Genomic DNA, 14,273 nt, shown 5'->3' with positions numbered 1-14,273 from the left:
TTCAAATGAGAAATCTATATATGGGTAAATTTAGGTGTAGAAGTTCTGGTTCTGATTTTTCTTTTTAAGCAAGGAGGGGGGTAATTTCTTTTGTGAAGGAGATGTACACTGCTCAAAAAAATAAAGGGAACACTTAAACAACACAATGTAACTTTATCAGTCAATCACACTTCTGTGAAATCAAACTGTCCACTTAGGTAGCAACACTGATTGACAATCAATTTCACATGCTGTTGTGCAAATGGAATAGACAACAGGTTGAAAGCATAGGCAGTTAGCAAGATATCCCCAATAAAGGAGTGGTTCTGCAGATGGTGACCACAGACCACTTCTCACTTCCTATACTTTCTGGCTGATGGTTTGGTCACTTTTGAATGCTGGTGGTGCTTTCGCTCTAGTGGTAGCATGAGACGGAGTCTACAACCCACACAAAGGGCTCAGGTAGTACAGCTCATCCAGGATAGCACATCAATGCGAGCTGTGGCAAGAAAGTTTGCTGTGTCTGTCAGTGTACTGTCCAGAGCATAGAGGCGCTACCAGGAGACAGGCCAGTACATCAGGAGATGTGGAGGAGGCCGTAGGAGGGCAACAACCCAGCATCAGGACCGCTACCTCCGCCTTTGTGCAAGGAGGGACAGGAGGAGCACTGCCAGAGCCTGCAAAATGACCTCCAGCGGGCCACAAATGTGCATGTGGCTGCTCAAATGGTCAGAAACAGACTCCATGAGGGTGGTATGAGGGCCCGACATCCATAGGTGGGGGTTGTGCTTACAGCCCAACACCGTGCAGGACATTTGGCATTTGCCAGAGAACACCAAGATTGGCAAATTCACCACTGGCACCCTGTGCTCTTCACAGATGAAAGCAGGTTCACACTGAGCACACGTGACAGACGTGACAGGAGACACCGTGGAGAATGTTCTGCTGCCTGCAACATCCTCCAGCATGACCGGTTTGGCAGTGGGTCAGTAATGGTGTGGGGTGGCATTTCTTTAGGGGGCCGCACAGCCCTCATGTGCTCACCAGAGGTAGCCTGACTGCCATTAGATACCGAGATGAGATCCTCAGACTCCTTGTGAGACCATATGCTGGTGTGGTTGGCCCTGGGTTCCTCCTAATGCACGACAATGCTAGACCTCATGTGGCTGGAGTGTGTCAGCAGTTCCTGCAAGACGAAGGCATTGATGCTATGGACTGGCCCACCCGTTCCCCAGACCTGAATCCAATTGAGCACATCTGGGACATCATGTCTCGCTCCATGTACCAATGCCACGTTGCACCACAGACTGTCCAGGAGTTGGGGGACTAGCATTTCTTAACAAGAATATACGGTATAGGTCTTTATTTTTCTAAAAAATGATATTTCTTCTCTGCCTTATGTGGTTTAATTTTGCAATCCTATTTACACTAGCTGTGAATATCCTTCATTAAATTTGGTAGGGTTTATTTATCAGCCCTGTAGGCATTCATAGAAACAACGTCATCAATATATCCTCCTATTTTTTTAAAGGCATATTGCAAATTACAGGAAGAAGGTGTGGTAGTACAGATTTTTATACTCCTGCAATTTTAAAATGAAACTTTATGTCCCTTAATTTAATAGGGTTGAAAAATGGAAGCATATCCATAATTGCTATGTAGCATGATTGGTTCCTTTTGCTTCCTAGTAAGTCCTGTGCCTGAGAAACCAGGGGGTGGGGGAAGCAAAAATTCAAACTAATAGGAAATTCAAAGTAATAAATAGGAAGATGGCTTTGTAATATTTCACATACTAGGTATTCTGAGGAACCTGAATCGATAGCAATAGATGAGATTTCCTAAGCTTAAATATTTCCTTCCACTAAATAAAAAGCAGCCAGAGATGGGACAGAGAACTGAGGTAAAAAAAAAAAATAGCCCAAGAATCAGTAAAATTAAAATTCCAAATATCCAAGCTGGCTTTATATCGAAGAATTTGGGTTGAGGATATGATTTAGGAGTTCAAGAAGTGAAATACAAAAATTTACAGTGAAGACATTATTCCATGATCCAAGCTACCAATGAAAAGTTTTTCAAATCTACTCAGAAGCAATACTGATTCCTGAATATAATTTTATTTCTAACGATGTCTTTGTTGTAGATGTGCAAATTTTATGTCCCTCAGCTGTCTTCATTATTCACTTGGCAATGCGATATTGTGTGGGGTTAAAGATTGATTAAAAGGAGCTTACACTGGAGGCATTACACTTAGAAAAGGCTATGTGCTAAATTTATATGCTGCCCACTTCACTGTTGCAGTGATGCTAGATGACTTACAAAATGATAACATGGTTTTTAAAAAGAGAATACAAAACAATTAAAATTAGAAAGATTAAATAAAGACTAAAAACTAAGAGGAAAGATGAGTTGAGGTGGGGATCTTCTTTCTACCCCATTAGTCACCCCCAGCATAAAGGGTCCCTATCAGGGGCCCAGGCTACCTGGCAAGTCCAGGTTTCAGGCTCTTTGGGAAGGCCAGGAATATGAGGGCCAACCTCACCACTGGCAGGAAAATATTACAAAGGGTTGGGCGGGGCCATCACAGAAAAGTCCCCTTTCCTGAATTCTGCCAGCCAAAACTCTTGGGCATAAGATATTCAGAGTAGGCCTTTTCGACTGGAGCAATTCTTATTCCTTCCTTTCTGCTGGTATTAGACTTTGGTTCTGAGCATTTACTGGTGTCAGTTTCTCCTGTAGATTTATCTTCATTCTTTTGAGCACCCTCTAAGTCATGATACAAGGGGCTGAGCTTTATTTTTTGACACTTGTGACTTGCAATGGGCAGAGCAATTACATAATTAAGTCACTAGTGGAGCTGCAAATCAATGAAAATGTGCATCATTGCTATTAGTTGTTGTTGCTGCTGTTAATTCTTGAATTTGGTGGTAAAAATTTGACGGGTTCTGAAAGCCACAAAAAAGACACAGGTTACAAGGGACCATTCTCATTTAAATTGTATGTAGAGAAGGATTGATAAAGCTGATCCTACTCTGAAGCAAACCCTTAATGGTTGTAATCCCTTCCACATTGCATCTGAAAAAATGTCTATTAGCTTCAGAAGTGTTGCGGATATTGTGGAGGTGTGATGACTCTATAGCAAACATGATTGATTTCAATTGGAGTTTGCTCCTTTGTAGCCTTCCTAAAATTGATCTCTGCAGTCAAAACCCTGAGCCTGCTAAATGTTGAAAGCTTTAGCATTTAGTTTGCTTGGTGCTCTTCAATCTGTCAAGATATTCTTCGTGGAGCAAGATGTTTGTTCAAGGAAAGCACAGAAATGAACACTAATGGCTTGAAATATTTGAATTAGACTGCAGCACCACTACAAAGCAAAGAGCAATCTTATCATGGGGGCCAGGTGATAGATGAGATGACAGAAGAAGTCTTTTCATTAACAGCATTTATGATGCCCTATCCGTCTTGCAAGCGTGGGTTCACAGTGTTAACAAATTTTCACCTAGGAAGCCTCAGATGAAAACAAAAGACAAAATTGATATTGGTAGGCTTAAGAAAGATAGAATGTGAGTTCCGGGATTTTTTCCCCCCTTTTCTTTTAAAGGTTCTGGTATTTGACCAACCCACTCAAGCGGTGGGGAGGACTACGCTTATTTGATATAATTATATCACCCTGAGAATGACTAGCTTTTGGATGGCTCATCTGTGTTATTTATAAATATATAAATCTGCAAGCTAGCCAAAAACAGCATTACAAGTGGAAGAACTAGTTTTCAGATTTGGCTGCATTTAATTGTTAGCTGTCGGATACAGAATAATAATAGGATTCACTATCGGGATCTTCATCTACCAATTTGATACACATTCGTATCCACATTCCTTTTCCTTCACACTTCAGAAAAGTTCACATCATCCTACCCTCCTTTTCTCTCTTTTGTTGCTCTCCAGAACAGGGGCTTTAAGAAGATCAGGAAGGATATACCAAGGATGAAGTCAGTTCATATACAGAAGAAGGCATGGAATTGAGCCAAAAGAGAAATATTTTTTGAGGCAAACTCCTGCACAGAACTACTATGGGTGGTCCCAGCTTTATTTTAGTTATGGGGAAATATTATCTCCCTTAGGGATAATATTTGGGTTACCTTGGGGTGAGGAACAAAAAGGAGAAGGCATCTTAAATGACTAACTTCATGACTAGAGTAGAACACTGAAAAGACTGACTAGGTCTTAAAACAAGAATAGTTTAAAGCAGGGGTCCCCAAACTTGGCAGCTTTAAGACTTGTGGACCTCAACTCCCAGAATTCTCCCGCCAGCTATGCTGGCTGGCAAATTCTGGGAGTTGAAGTTAGTAGTGGGATTCAATTTTTTTTTACTACCAGTTCTGTGGGCGTGGCTTGGTGGGCATGGCAGGGGAAGGATACTGTAAAATCTCCAGTCAGAGGGGGTATTTGCCGGTTCTCTGAACTACTCAAAATTTCCGCTACCGGTTCTCCAGAATACCACCTCTGGTTGAAGTCCACAAGTTTTAAGGTTGCCAAGTTTGGGGATCTCTGATCTAGAAGTAGGATGAGATTCCAGAAAAAGTTTCTTACACACAACTTTGACACAAGAGGAACCTTGGCTCTCTCTGTCTTCAGCCAGGTCTTCTCCATGCCATGGTGAAGAGTAAGTTATCCAGTCCTCTCCCAGGAGTTGAAGTCACCTTCTCCCCCTTGTGGGACATCAACCTTGAGAACTTCATGATGGGGACATCTCTTAGGCTTGGCCACCTTGGAGGGCTGGGAAAAGAGGAAGGAGAGGGATCAACAACGGGGCAGCTTGTGGTATGCCTGAAATGGCCCTCCCTCCCTTGTCTCCCTGATCTGCTGGTAACCAAACCACATCACAGCAGCCTTTGGTTTTCACATGATCTTCTAGATCAGGGATCTTCAAACTTAATAGCTTTAAGACTTGGGGACTTCAAGCCCTAGAATTCCTCCTCCAGTCATGTTAGCTCAGGAATTCTGGGAGTTGAAGTCCACAAGTCTTAAACTTTCCAAGTTTGAAGATCCTTGGTTTAAAGAATAGTTTATTTCAATAACAGATGAAAAAGGAGGTCACGTCTCTCCAGAAAATTTATAAGTCAGGATGTCTTCCTCAGATCCTGAATTGCAATGGCAAAATAAAGAGGATTTGACAGGTTTTGTTCTGATCCAAGTGTGCTCTTCTGTTTCTCACATAAAGAAACACGCTTGTACTGCTGTTAAGGAATGTGAGAGTAACTGTTCTGCTCCCTGTGGTTCCTTTCCATTCTGAGAAATTACTGTGACCTACAAAGTCCCATGCAATCATATAGGGACCTTGATTGGTAATTTTCATTTCTCAAGGTGGAGAACTTACAGAAGATAACAAATGTTCCAGGGACTCCGATGCTGCAATTTCTGGCAAATAATGAGAAATTTTCCAGGCTGCAGTTCCAAACTCATGCCAGCTATGTCTGCTTGTCACATCATATGATAGTAAAGTTGCAACTGTTTGTAAAGCTCTGGTCCATTCTTAAACCCTATCTTTTTGGTCTTGATTTTTGTTGTCAGATTGGAACAACCCATCTGGGCTTCCTGGAAAGTAGATCGGATGCCAGATGTCACTGACATGGTTGCCAGGAATAGGATGCTTCAGTAGCATCAGGCTCTGTTTGTGCATAATTTAGCATAGGCAGCAAATTTCTAAAGCACTAGTTTTGTTCACAGCACGGATGCTTCATCCTCAGATAAATGGCCTGTCAATAATCACTGAAAATCTTTAGAGATTTATTGAAAGAACATCATTGATTTCATATGGCAACATATCCTCAATTAAAAGAATATTTGGCAAGTTCCCAAAAATCAAGGCGTACTGCTTATCCCCGTGAATTTATTTTGGCAGAAATTTGCACGATGCTTGGCTGCATCCTTTTCCTTTTGCTATAAATCTCACACATGCTTGAGCATTAAAATCCAACTAACAGTTGTTTTGACTATTCTGCCAGCTTCGGTGTTTAAGATGAAGCCCAGATAAGTTCATCCAGATGCTATGCCTTAAGAATGCTTCAACAGCATTGCCTGAATTTTAAAGCGGTGTTTTGCCACAAGTATTAGATAATGATTTCTTATATTTCCTTTGCAAGTAAAGTCAGAATAAAATTGTGAAAGAAGTCCAGCAATGGAGTAAAAATGATGTCATTAAACATAAATACTTGACATTCTAGCCATTTTCTTTTTAACACAAAGCTATTTGTGGAAGACTGAGAGGGACATGCCCTCCATTTCTAAGCTCCCTTCAAGATCTGCAAAAATACTCTTCCTACGCTATGATTTGAGTCATCAGGAGCCTCTATCAACAGACAACAGAAATATGTGTGAAGCATTGTAACCAAGTTAAACCATGTATAATTATTATTTCTCTTCCAAAGCCACCCTTCAAGGCAGGAAGGTGGAGGTATACAAGAGTATATCTCAGACATTTTTCCTGAATCTTGTTAATGCCTGAACAAACTCATCAATGTAAAAAAAACAGTGTTCTGTAAAAAATTTGTTTTTACATTAAATCTGTTTTATAATGCAAAAGCTCCTAAATGCACCTGTAGGAAGCACTATGTTAATTGAGGCTTGATTCTCTCCACAGCAGTGCTTCTGTAGCTTACAGCTGTGTCTGGGTTTTCCTACCCTTATTTCATTCTGCAGGCGCGCTTGTGATTTCTCAAGTCAAAATCTTTACTTTAGTCTTCATTTCTTTTTGTCTTCACTTTTAGGCGAGCAGCTCCCTCTGCTGAATTTTCTGTGGACAGAACACGCCACCTTATGTCTTTCCTTACCATGCTAGGCCCCAGCCCTGACTGGAATGTAGGGCTTTCTGCTGAAGATCTGTGCACCAAGGACTGCGGATGGGTCCAAAAGGTGATTCAGGACCTGATTCCATGGGATGCTGGCACTGACAGTGGAGTCACCTATGAGGTATCAGGAATACTAAATTTTCTGTGCTGCTTTTATGACTAAATCATAGAAAACATCATGGAAGATGTTCTGTAGGAAACATGCTGTGTGGTGAATCGTATATGCCTAATAAACAGCTAACATGTCATGTCTTCTGGTCCTAAGCATTTAGTCAGAAGTGAAGGGAATCAAAAAAATGTGAGAGCTGATACACTGAACTTTGCAGGTTGAGTTTTATTTATTGATCTTATGCTACTTACTCCTTGTTGAATGTATTGATGAGATCGAAAAATGTCTTTTTATCTGCAGCCCCGATGCATAAAATTAGAGGAATGTGATAGGTTTTTTTGCATGCAGTTATGCCCATGTTTTGCCTAGAAAGATCTGTGAGGCAAATTGGCAGGATTTTCCTGAAGTAAATCATTAGCAGTTTCAGGGACACTACACAAACAATCGAATTAATAATACTGGAATGATTCTTCAAGATAGACAACCTAGGCCCTAGGTTGAAAAAAATGGCATAAATTGTAGGTCACGATGCATTCAACTTCTTGCTGGCATTGGATATCACCGTAAGAAGTTAATTACAATTATAAGCTTTTGCAATGATATTAGCTGATTATTAAATTATTATTATTATTATTATTATTATTATTATTATTATTATTATTATTATTATTATTATTATTATTATTATTATTATTAAACCTGTCTTGAATTTCATCAAGTTGAAAATATGCATTTATCCCACTTAGTGAGGCTGCAAATTCAGTAGGAGGGATGGGACGACAACTGCCCTCTTCTTTCCTGCCCACTCTGCTCCTTCAGTTTTAAACTTTTTCATTGTGAATGTTCCTTTAAGTCTAAGCTTCAATAAAGCTTTTAGACTAAATCAGCACTGCATAAAGGATATAATAGTATAACCCAAATGCTTACTAAGGCTAAAACCTTGATACAAATTTAGTGGTAGTCTTTTACAATAACATCTTATTATTTGCAACTTTTTTCCACTTGTCTCTACTGTTGTTCTGTCTCTCCTCTTGCGGCCTTAAAATGTTTCCTTTGAACCTCTTGAAGTCAGACAAACCTTCATGTGGCCTCGGTGACTCTCTAAAATAATGCAAGTGACCAGCTGTGTGCAAGAAATATAAATCTTCCATTCCCCATCATCCAGTCAGAGCTAAAGAAGCTTCTTGGGTGAGAAGTAAACATCTTCAAATAAAAAAAGATAAGAAAGTCCATTTGCCTCTTGAAAAAGCATCTGTGGGACAACTATGACCTGGATGACTGAGAATCTCCATAGACTTTGAACCTCTATATATGTATTTCAGCCTTCATATCATGTACATGGAATAGGAGTGTTTGCCCATGCATGAATCAAGAAACTATATCTAAATAATGGGCCACCAATCCTTGTTTGAAGATCTCCAGGGAAAGTGATCCTACCACAGTTCTAAAGACTTTCCCACTAAATAACAGTTCGTTACCTTGAAGAAATTCCTCTTAATATTCAGTTGGAATTTTCTTTCTCCTAATTTGATTCTTAGTTTCAATATAAACAGGTCAGCCTTTTTAATATATACAGTATATAGTTACCATATCTCTGCCTTCTCTTTTAATCCTTCCTCATAGGGCTTAGCCTCCAATTCGTACGTCATCTTGGTGCCTTTTCTCTGAACCCACTCAAGCTTTTTCTTGTCTGATTTTTGAGTTGTGCCCGGAACTAGATATAGGATCCAAAATCATTCTGCTGCCCTTAAGAGCCTTCTAAACATTTCTTACTAGCTTTAGAGCCCACTCAACACCAGCACACCCTGACCTTCCCAGATGAGACTTTAAAAAAAAAAAGGTTTGGCTTCTAGTATTTTCATCGTGACATCAAGGAACAACTGCAACAGGTGTAAGTGATACATACTTACAATAAGAAGACATAATACCTACCTGGGAAGTCACCCACCTCAGTGTCCATCCTTTTGGCAATGTGTGTATCCTCCAAAAATTATCCTGTTTCTATTTGTGCTGAATATGCTGGAGGACAAAGGAAGAGAGGGAAGCATATTCAGACTTGCAAGATTTGATTGATATAACTTTATAATTAAAGTAACCTTAACATTATTCACTTTGGTTTTCTAGTCTGCACTACCTTGGGGAGGCTGACATCAATATTGCAAGTCCCTTCCTTCCTTTATTTTCATAAATACTAGGGAAGGTCAAGGCTAAGACACATTTTCAAATTACATATCTGCCTTGGACTCATTTTTTTTTTGTCTGACTGTTGTCTTGGCTACAACTCTTCCTTTTGTTCCTCAAAATTGCCATTATTACTCATTACAGGATTTGTGATGGGAAAGAAAATGCAACCCTTTTAATAAAAGCAGTATCTTAATATTACACAACCAAAGTAATATCTCCTGAGCAGCTCATGTATAGCTGTTTTTGTGAATGAAAAAGATCAATAAGTTGCAGGTAAACTTTGGATTGCTCTTGTGTGGAAAAGGAAAAACCTGGATCTCAATTCTGAACTGATTTCTTCTCACTATGTTCTTTTAATTGAGAATATTCTCCCATTTTTTAAATCTTTAGAGAAAAAAAGGCTTCATTTGCTCCCATGGAACTAATAACTTTCTATAAATAAATAGGCCCAATCAGGAGGACCCCAACAGATTTGTGGGAATTTATTTTAGAAATAAGGTCATCTTTGGCCCAACTTCACATTGCAGTGAATTTTGGGAAATCAGAAAATCTGCTGAGTACAAATCAATAGGCAGTAACTTTCTAACATCTAGAATGCCTTGATGTCACTATATATATTTCTAGGAATAAAAATATAAAATTCCTTTTTATATAGAATGTAAAAAAGCAAACATGTTGGGAGAGTTGAATGTGTATTTTAGATACAGATTTATTTGTTGAACTATAAAAGGACTTGATTTTATTTATAAAATCATGACTTATATACAGTACAGAGTGATTTGTTTATAAAGATACGTTTGGCGAATGAAATTGAAAATATAGTTGATTCAAGCAATACAGTATATGTGTTGACCAAATTTATTTGAAACTGCTGCAAATTGAGTTATGCTTTGCTGAACTGAACTCTCAAGACTATACCTTCTCCTTTGGGCTTGTTTAGGAGAATTTCAGAAAACAAAAAGTTATCTGTATCGTAGCAAAACAAATCAAGCTAGGATATCTGGAGTTCATCCTCCATTGTTTTGTCCAGACAGAGGAAGCAGTGGTTTTCAGAAAGGAAAAAATAAATGGAGGGAGGAAGGGAGGAAAATCGCTGGCATAATGTCATGCAGTGATTCTTGGCAGCTCACAACAATCGATTTTAAAAAACATAGTTTTAAAAACAAAAATACTCTTCCCCCACCAGATATTTCACTTATGAATGGGAAATTTTATATGTATAACATTTGTAGGGTCCCACTCATGATAAAATAATTACTTCCCTCTTTATCTTTCTTAACTAGCCAAATTAGGAACTATTTTCATCTGCTACAGCATTGAAGAATATGTTCAAACAAATATGATTCTAATGTTCAGTTGGCAAAAGCAAGCCACTCAGAAGGCCATCTGATGAGCATAGACTGAAAATAATTTTTTTCCAATTTATGAACATTCAAGCTGAGATAACCGGTGCCATATACCATTTTGTACTCAAAGTTTCTTGGAACAATGCAGAGATTTCTGTGGTTCACAACAGGAAGGTTGATATCTTACTGTTCTGTCGTTGTATTGCTCTGTGTGACCTTATCTAACTTCCTGGCGACCATCATTTTCTGCTATTTAGCAAAATTATTGTTTTCAAGTGCTTTATTGCCTTTCTCCTGATTATTATTTGAGGGATTTTTTCCCACTCTCACCATTTCATTTTTTTTAAAATCTCAGGGTGTACTATGTTGTATCAAGTCACTTCTTACTTTAGGTAACAGTTCTCAATTTAAGGTTCTATAATGTATTATTTACTTCCTCTCTCAGTTGGTAATAAGTGTCAGTGGAAACTGAGATTAAGACTGCTTGTTAACTAAAATAACGTGTTGTTAAGCTTTGAAAACAGTGTCTTGGTCAAAAATAATGAGGATGAATACATTCAGAAACTCATTTAAAAATTAATAAACAGAAGCCTTTTCCTGCCTTTTCTTCCCATACCATACCATACACTATACAAGTGTGGTGGCTTCTGAAGCTTTTTGATCAGAGGGAAAAGTATTTTCTTGCATTGACAACTTCCACTAAAAGAAAGATACTATGACTGTATTTCCTGGCCTGATCCTCTGAGATAAGTTTCTTTGCAGCAGGGCATCCGTAGAACTAAAACTATGCTGATTCTATTTCTTAAGGTTTTTTTAATGATTTATTAGCATTTGGCAGTCTTCTGTGAACGAACAGAATTGATCTGCCTTAAAGAGGCTTATAAGTTAAATAAGCATTTGCAATAACAACCTTTTTAAATAATTGAAGAAATAAATAAAAACACTACCAATCACTGAAGAACTTTAAATATTCAGCTATGTCAGGCCCAAAACCAAGAATAACACATGATAGTTATTCCAAGACGTTCTTTATTGTTTCATACCTGTAGACAAAGACTTGCCAGAGTGAAGACTCTACTGTCTTCATCTACAATATACTCTGTGAACTATTAGGGAGGGGCTGTCTTCACTCTCTGTCTCTCACACAGTAATGCTGGGCTGAATTGCCCCTTTACTCCTCTGGAATGCAACCATTACCTCCTGTGAATCCACCCAGTGGTGGGATTCAAATTTTTATACTACCAGTTCTGTGGGCATGGCTTGGTGGTGTGGCTTAGTTGGCGTGGCAGAGGAAGGATACTATAAAATCTCCATTCCCTCCTCACCCCACTAACCTGCTTTCCAGCTCCATTCTCCTGTACAGGGCAACAAAGGAAGACCCAGCCAATCAGCTGGGACTCGGGAGGCAGAGAATAGATGGGGGCGGGGCCAGTCAGAGGTGGTATTTGCCAGTTCTCCAAACTACTTAAATTTCCACTACTGGTTCTCCAGAACTTGTCAGAACCTGCTAAATACCACCTCTGAATCCCCCTCCTCACTACATCACAGATATGCAGCTGAAATTAAATTCTGACAATACAAAAGCCAGTGGCAGTCAGTTTCTCCAAAGCCAAACGATCTGGACTCGAAAGTAAAGTTCCTATACTTCAACAAACCAACATACTAGTCATTCATTTAACCATAGGGAGAAATTGCAGGTGGCACCTCCACAGCATCTGTTTGCTGCCTTAATGGCATGAGTGTGTGGGGGGGGAGATAATTGATGTAAGATATACTGAAGAAACACTTTTTTTTATAAGACCGCTTGACAGGTGAAAAATGAAACAGAATGGGCAGGGAGTAAGGCACAGTGGATAAAGTATTTGACTAGCACCGGAGTGAGCCAGTTTCCATTCCATCTATAGCCACAGCAGCTCCCTCAGTGACTTTCAGCCCAATCGTCCATATAGGACACTTGTGAAGAAATATAGGAGGATGGAGTACTATGTGCGTACCAGGAATTCCTGTAACAAAGATAAGACATATAGTAACTACTTGTGCAGGTTTTCTGTTTAAGACAGGAGCAGTAGCACATTGAAAATTGCCCATTGTTCATAGCAAGCTTTCTTGCTCTTTATATCTATGAAGGAAAACAAAATCCCGAGAGAAGAAGCTGCAGTTGGCTTGGCAAATGAAAGCCATTGCCATTTCATTTGAACTTTATTTATTTTTAAACTGAAAGCTAGAACAAGCAAAATGGTAATAAATACACACAGCTTGAGAACTTTTTTTTTTTTTTTTGGTCTGTCAATCGTTCAATCATTAACTAAGTTGGAAACTGTTTATGAATACAAAAATCAGAGATAGAAGCTATGGTTTCAGTACAAAGACTTTTGTGATATTCAGTTTTTGTACGAATATTTATTTTCCTGTATAAGTATGAGAGCAATTAATGGGAAATCAGTACAGTAAATGAAAATTTGAATATACCTGTGTACTTTTCTCCATGCTATATAGGTAGGGAATTGTTTTTTGAAAGGGACATATTCATATATTCAGAGCTTATATATGCAGTTTTTGCCCACAATGGAAGAAAAAAATGCAATAGCTTTAGAGAATTTGATTGTTTTCATTTTAATTCGTTGTGATTCTAAAGTAAGACCCATTAAGCTAATTCCAATAGCTTCCATTATATGAAGAGTCTTTTTTCTTGTTGATCAGACATAACTGCTATTAAATTTTTATTGGGGCTTTTGTTTGCTAGTTGGTTGGTTGGTTTTCTGTAATATGATGTGTTTGTGTTTTATTACCTCCTAGATAGGGTAAATAAAGAACTGTTTTTTAAAATTCTTTTATTCACTTAAAAGACAGTATGAAGCAATTTCAGCCATGCTTTATCAGAAAGGTCAAGCAGTTTTACTATTTTGGCTTTGGGCCTCTCTAAATTTGTCACCCATCAAAACTGATAAATCCAAACTACTACCATGAGCCACGGTAGCACAGTGGTTAAGAGTGCAGTACTGCAAACTACTTTTTAAAAATTTTTATTATTTATTTATTTATTTGTCAAGCATGTACTAGATAACAGGTATAAGTATAAACATGATTATGAATACATAAAATGGATATGAATAAAAAGGAACATTAGGACAGGGATGGTAGGCACATTGGTGCGCTTATTCGCGCCCCTTACACAGACCTCTTAGGAATGGGGTGAGGTCAATAGTAGACAGTCTTTGGGGTTTGTATTCCAGACATTGACCACTCTGTTGCTGAAGTTGTATTTCCTGCAGTCAAGTTTGGTGTGGTTTACCTTGAATTTGTATTTATTGTGTGCTCATGTATTGTTGGCTGAATCTGAAGGAGTCATTGAAGGGTGGGACATTGCAATAGATAATTTTATGTACTATGCTTAGGTCAGACCGAAAGCAGCGTATTCTAAGTTGTGTAAGCCTAAAATTTCAAGTCTGGTGGCATAAGGTATTCTGTTGCGAGTAGAGAAGTGGATAACTCTTCTCATGAAATACCTCTGGACTCTCTTGATTGTATTAATGTCCAATATCAATGTGGGTTCCAGACAGATGAGCTGTATTAGAGAATTGGTCTAGCAAATGTTTTGTATGCTCTAGTTAGTAGTACAATTACTTCTGCTGACTGTCAACTGCTTGCAATTTGGCAGTTCAAATCTCACCAGGCTCAAGGTTGACTCAGCCTTCCATCTTTCTGAGGTTAGTAAAATGAGGACCCAGATTGTTGGGGACAATGTGCTGACTCTGTAAACCACTTAGAGAGGGCTGTAAAGCACTGTAGGGTGGTATATAAGTCTACGTG

General features: G+C 38.7%; 1 protein-coding gene across 2 annotated transcripts in view; it reads left to right on the top strand.

Moving 5' to 3' along the window:
• Nucleotides 1-14,273, top strand: part of SPON1 (spondin 1) — a 341,950-nt gene that overhangs the window by 313,611 nt on the left and 14,066 nt on the right. For both annotated transcript variants that reach the window (XM_026664804.2, XM_026664802.2), the window contains one exon: nt 6,744-6,945. In XM_026664804.2, coding sequence (XP_026520589.1) covers nt 6,744-6,945 — 202 coding nt within the window. The remainder of the gene's footprint in view (nt 1-6,743; nt 6,946-14,273) is intronic.

Source organism: Notechis scutatus, chromosome 1 (genome assembly GCF_049901735.1).
Source record: "Notechis scutatus isolate UNSWTSFEM ecotype Mainland chromosome 1, rNotScu1.2, whole genome shotgun sequence".
In the NCBI taxonomy this organism is placed as follows: domain Eukaryota; kingdom Metazoa; phylum Chordata; class Lepidosauria; order Squamata; family Elapidae; genus Notechis; species Notechis scutatus.
This window is presented reverse-complemented; position numbering and strand designations above follow the sequence as displayed.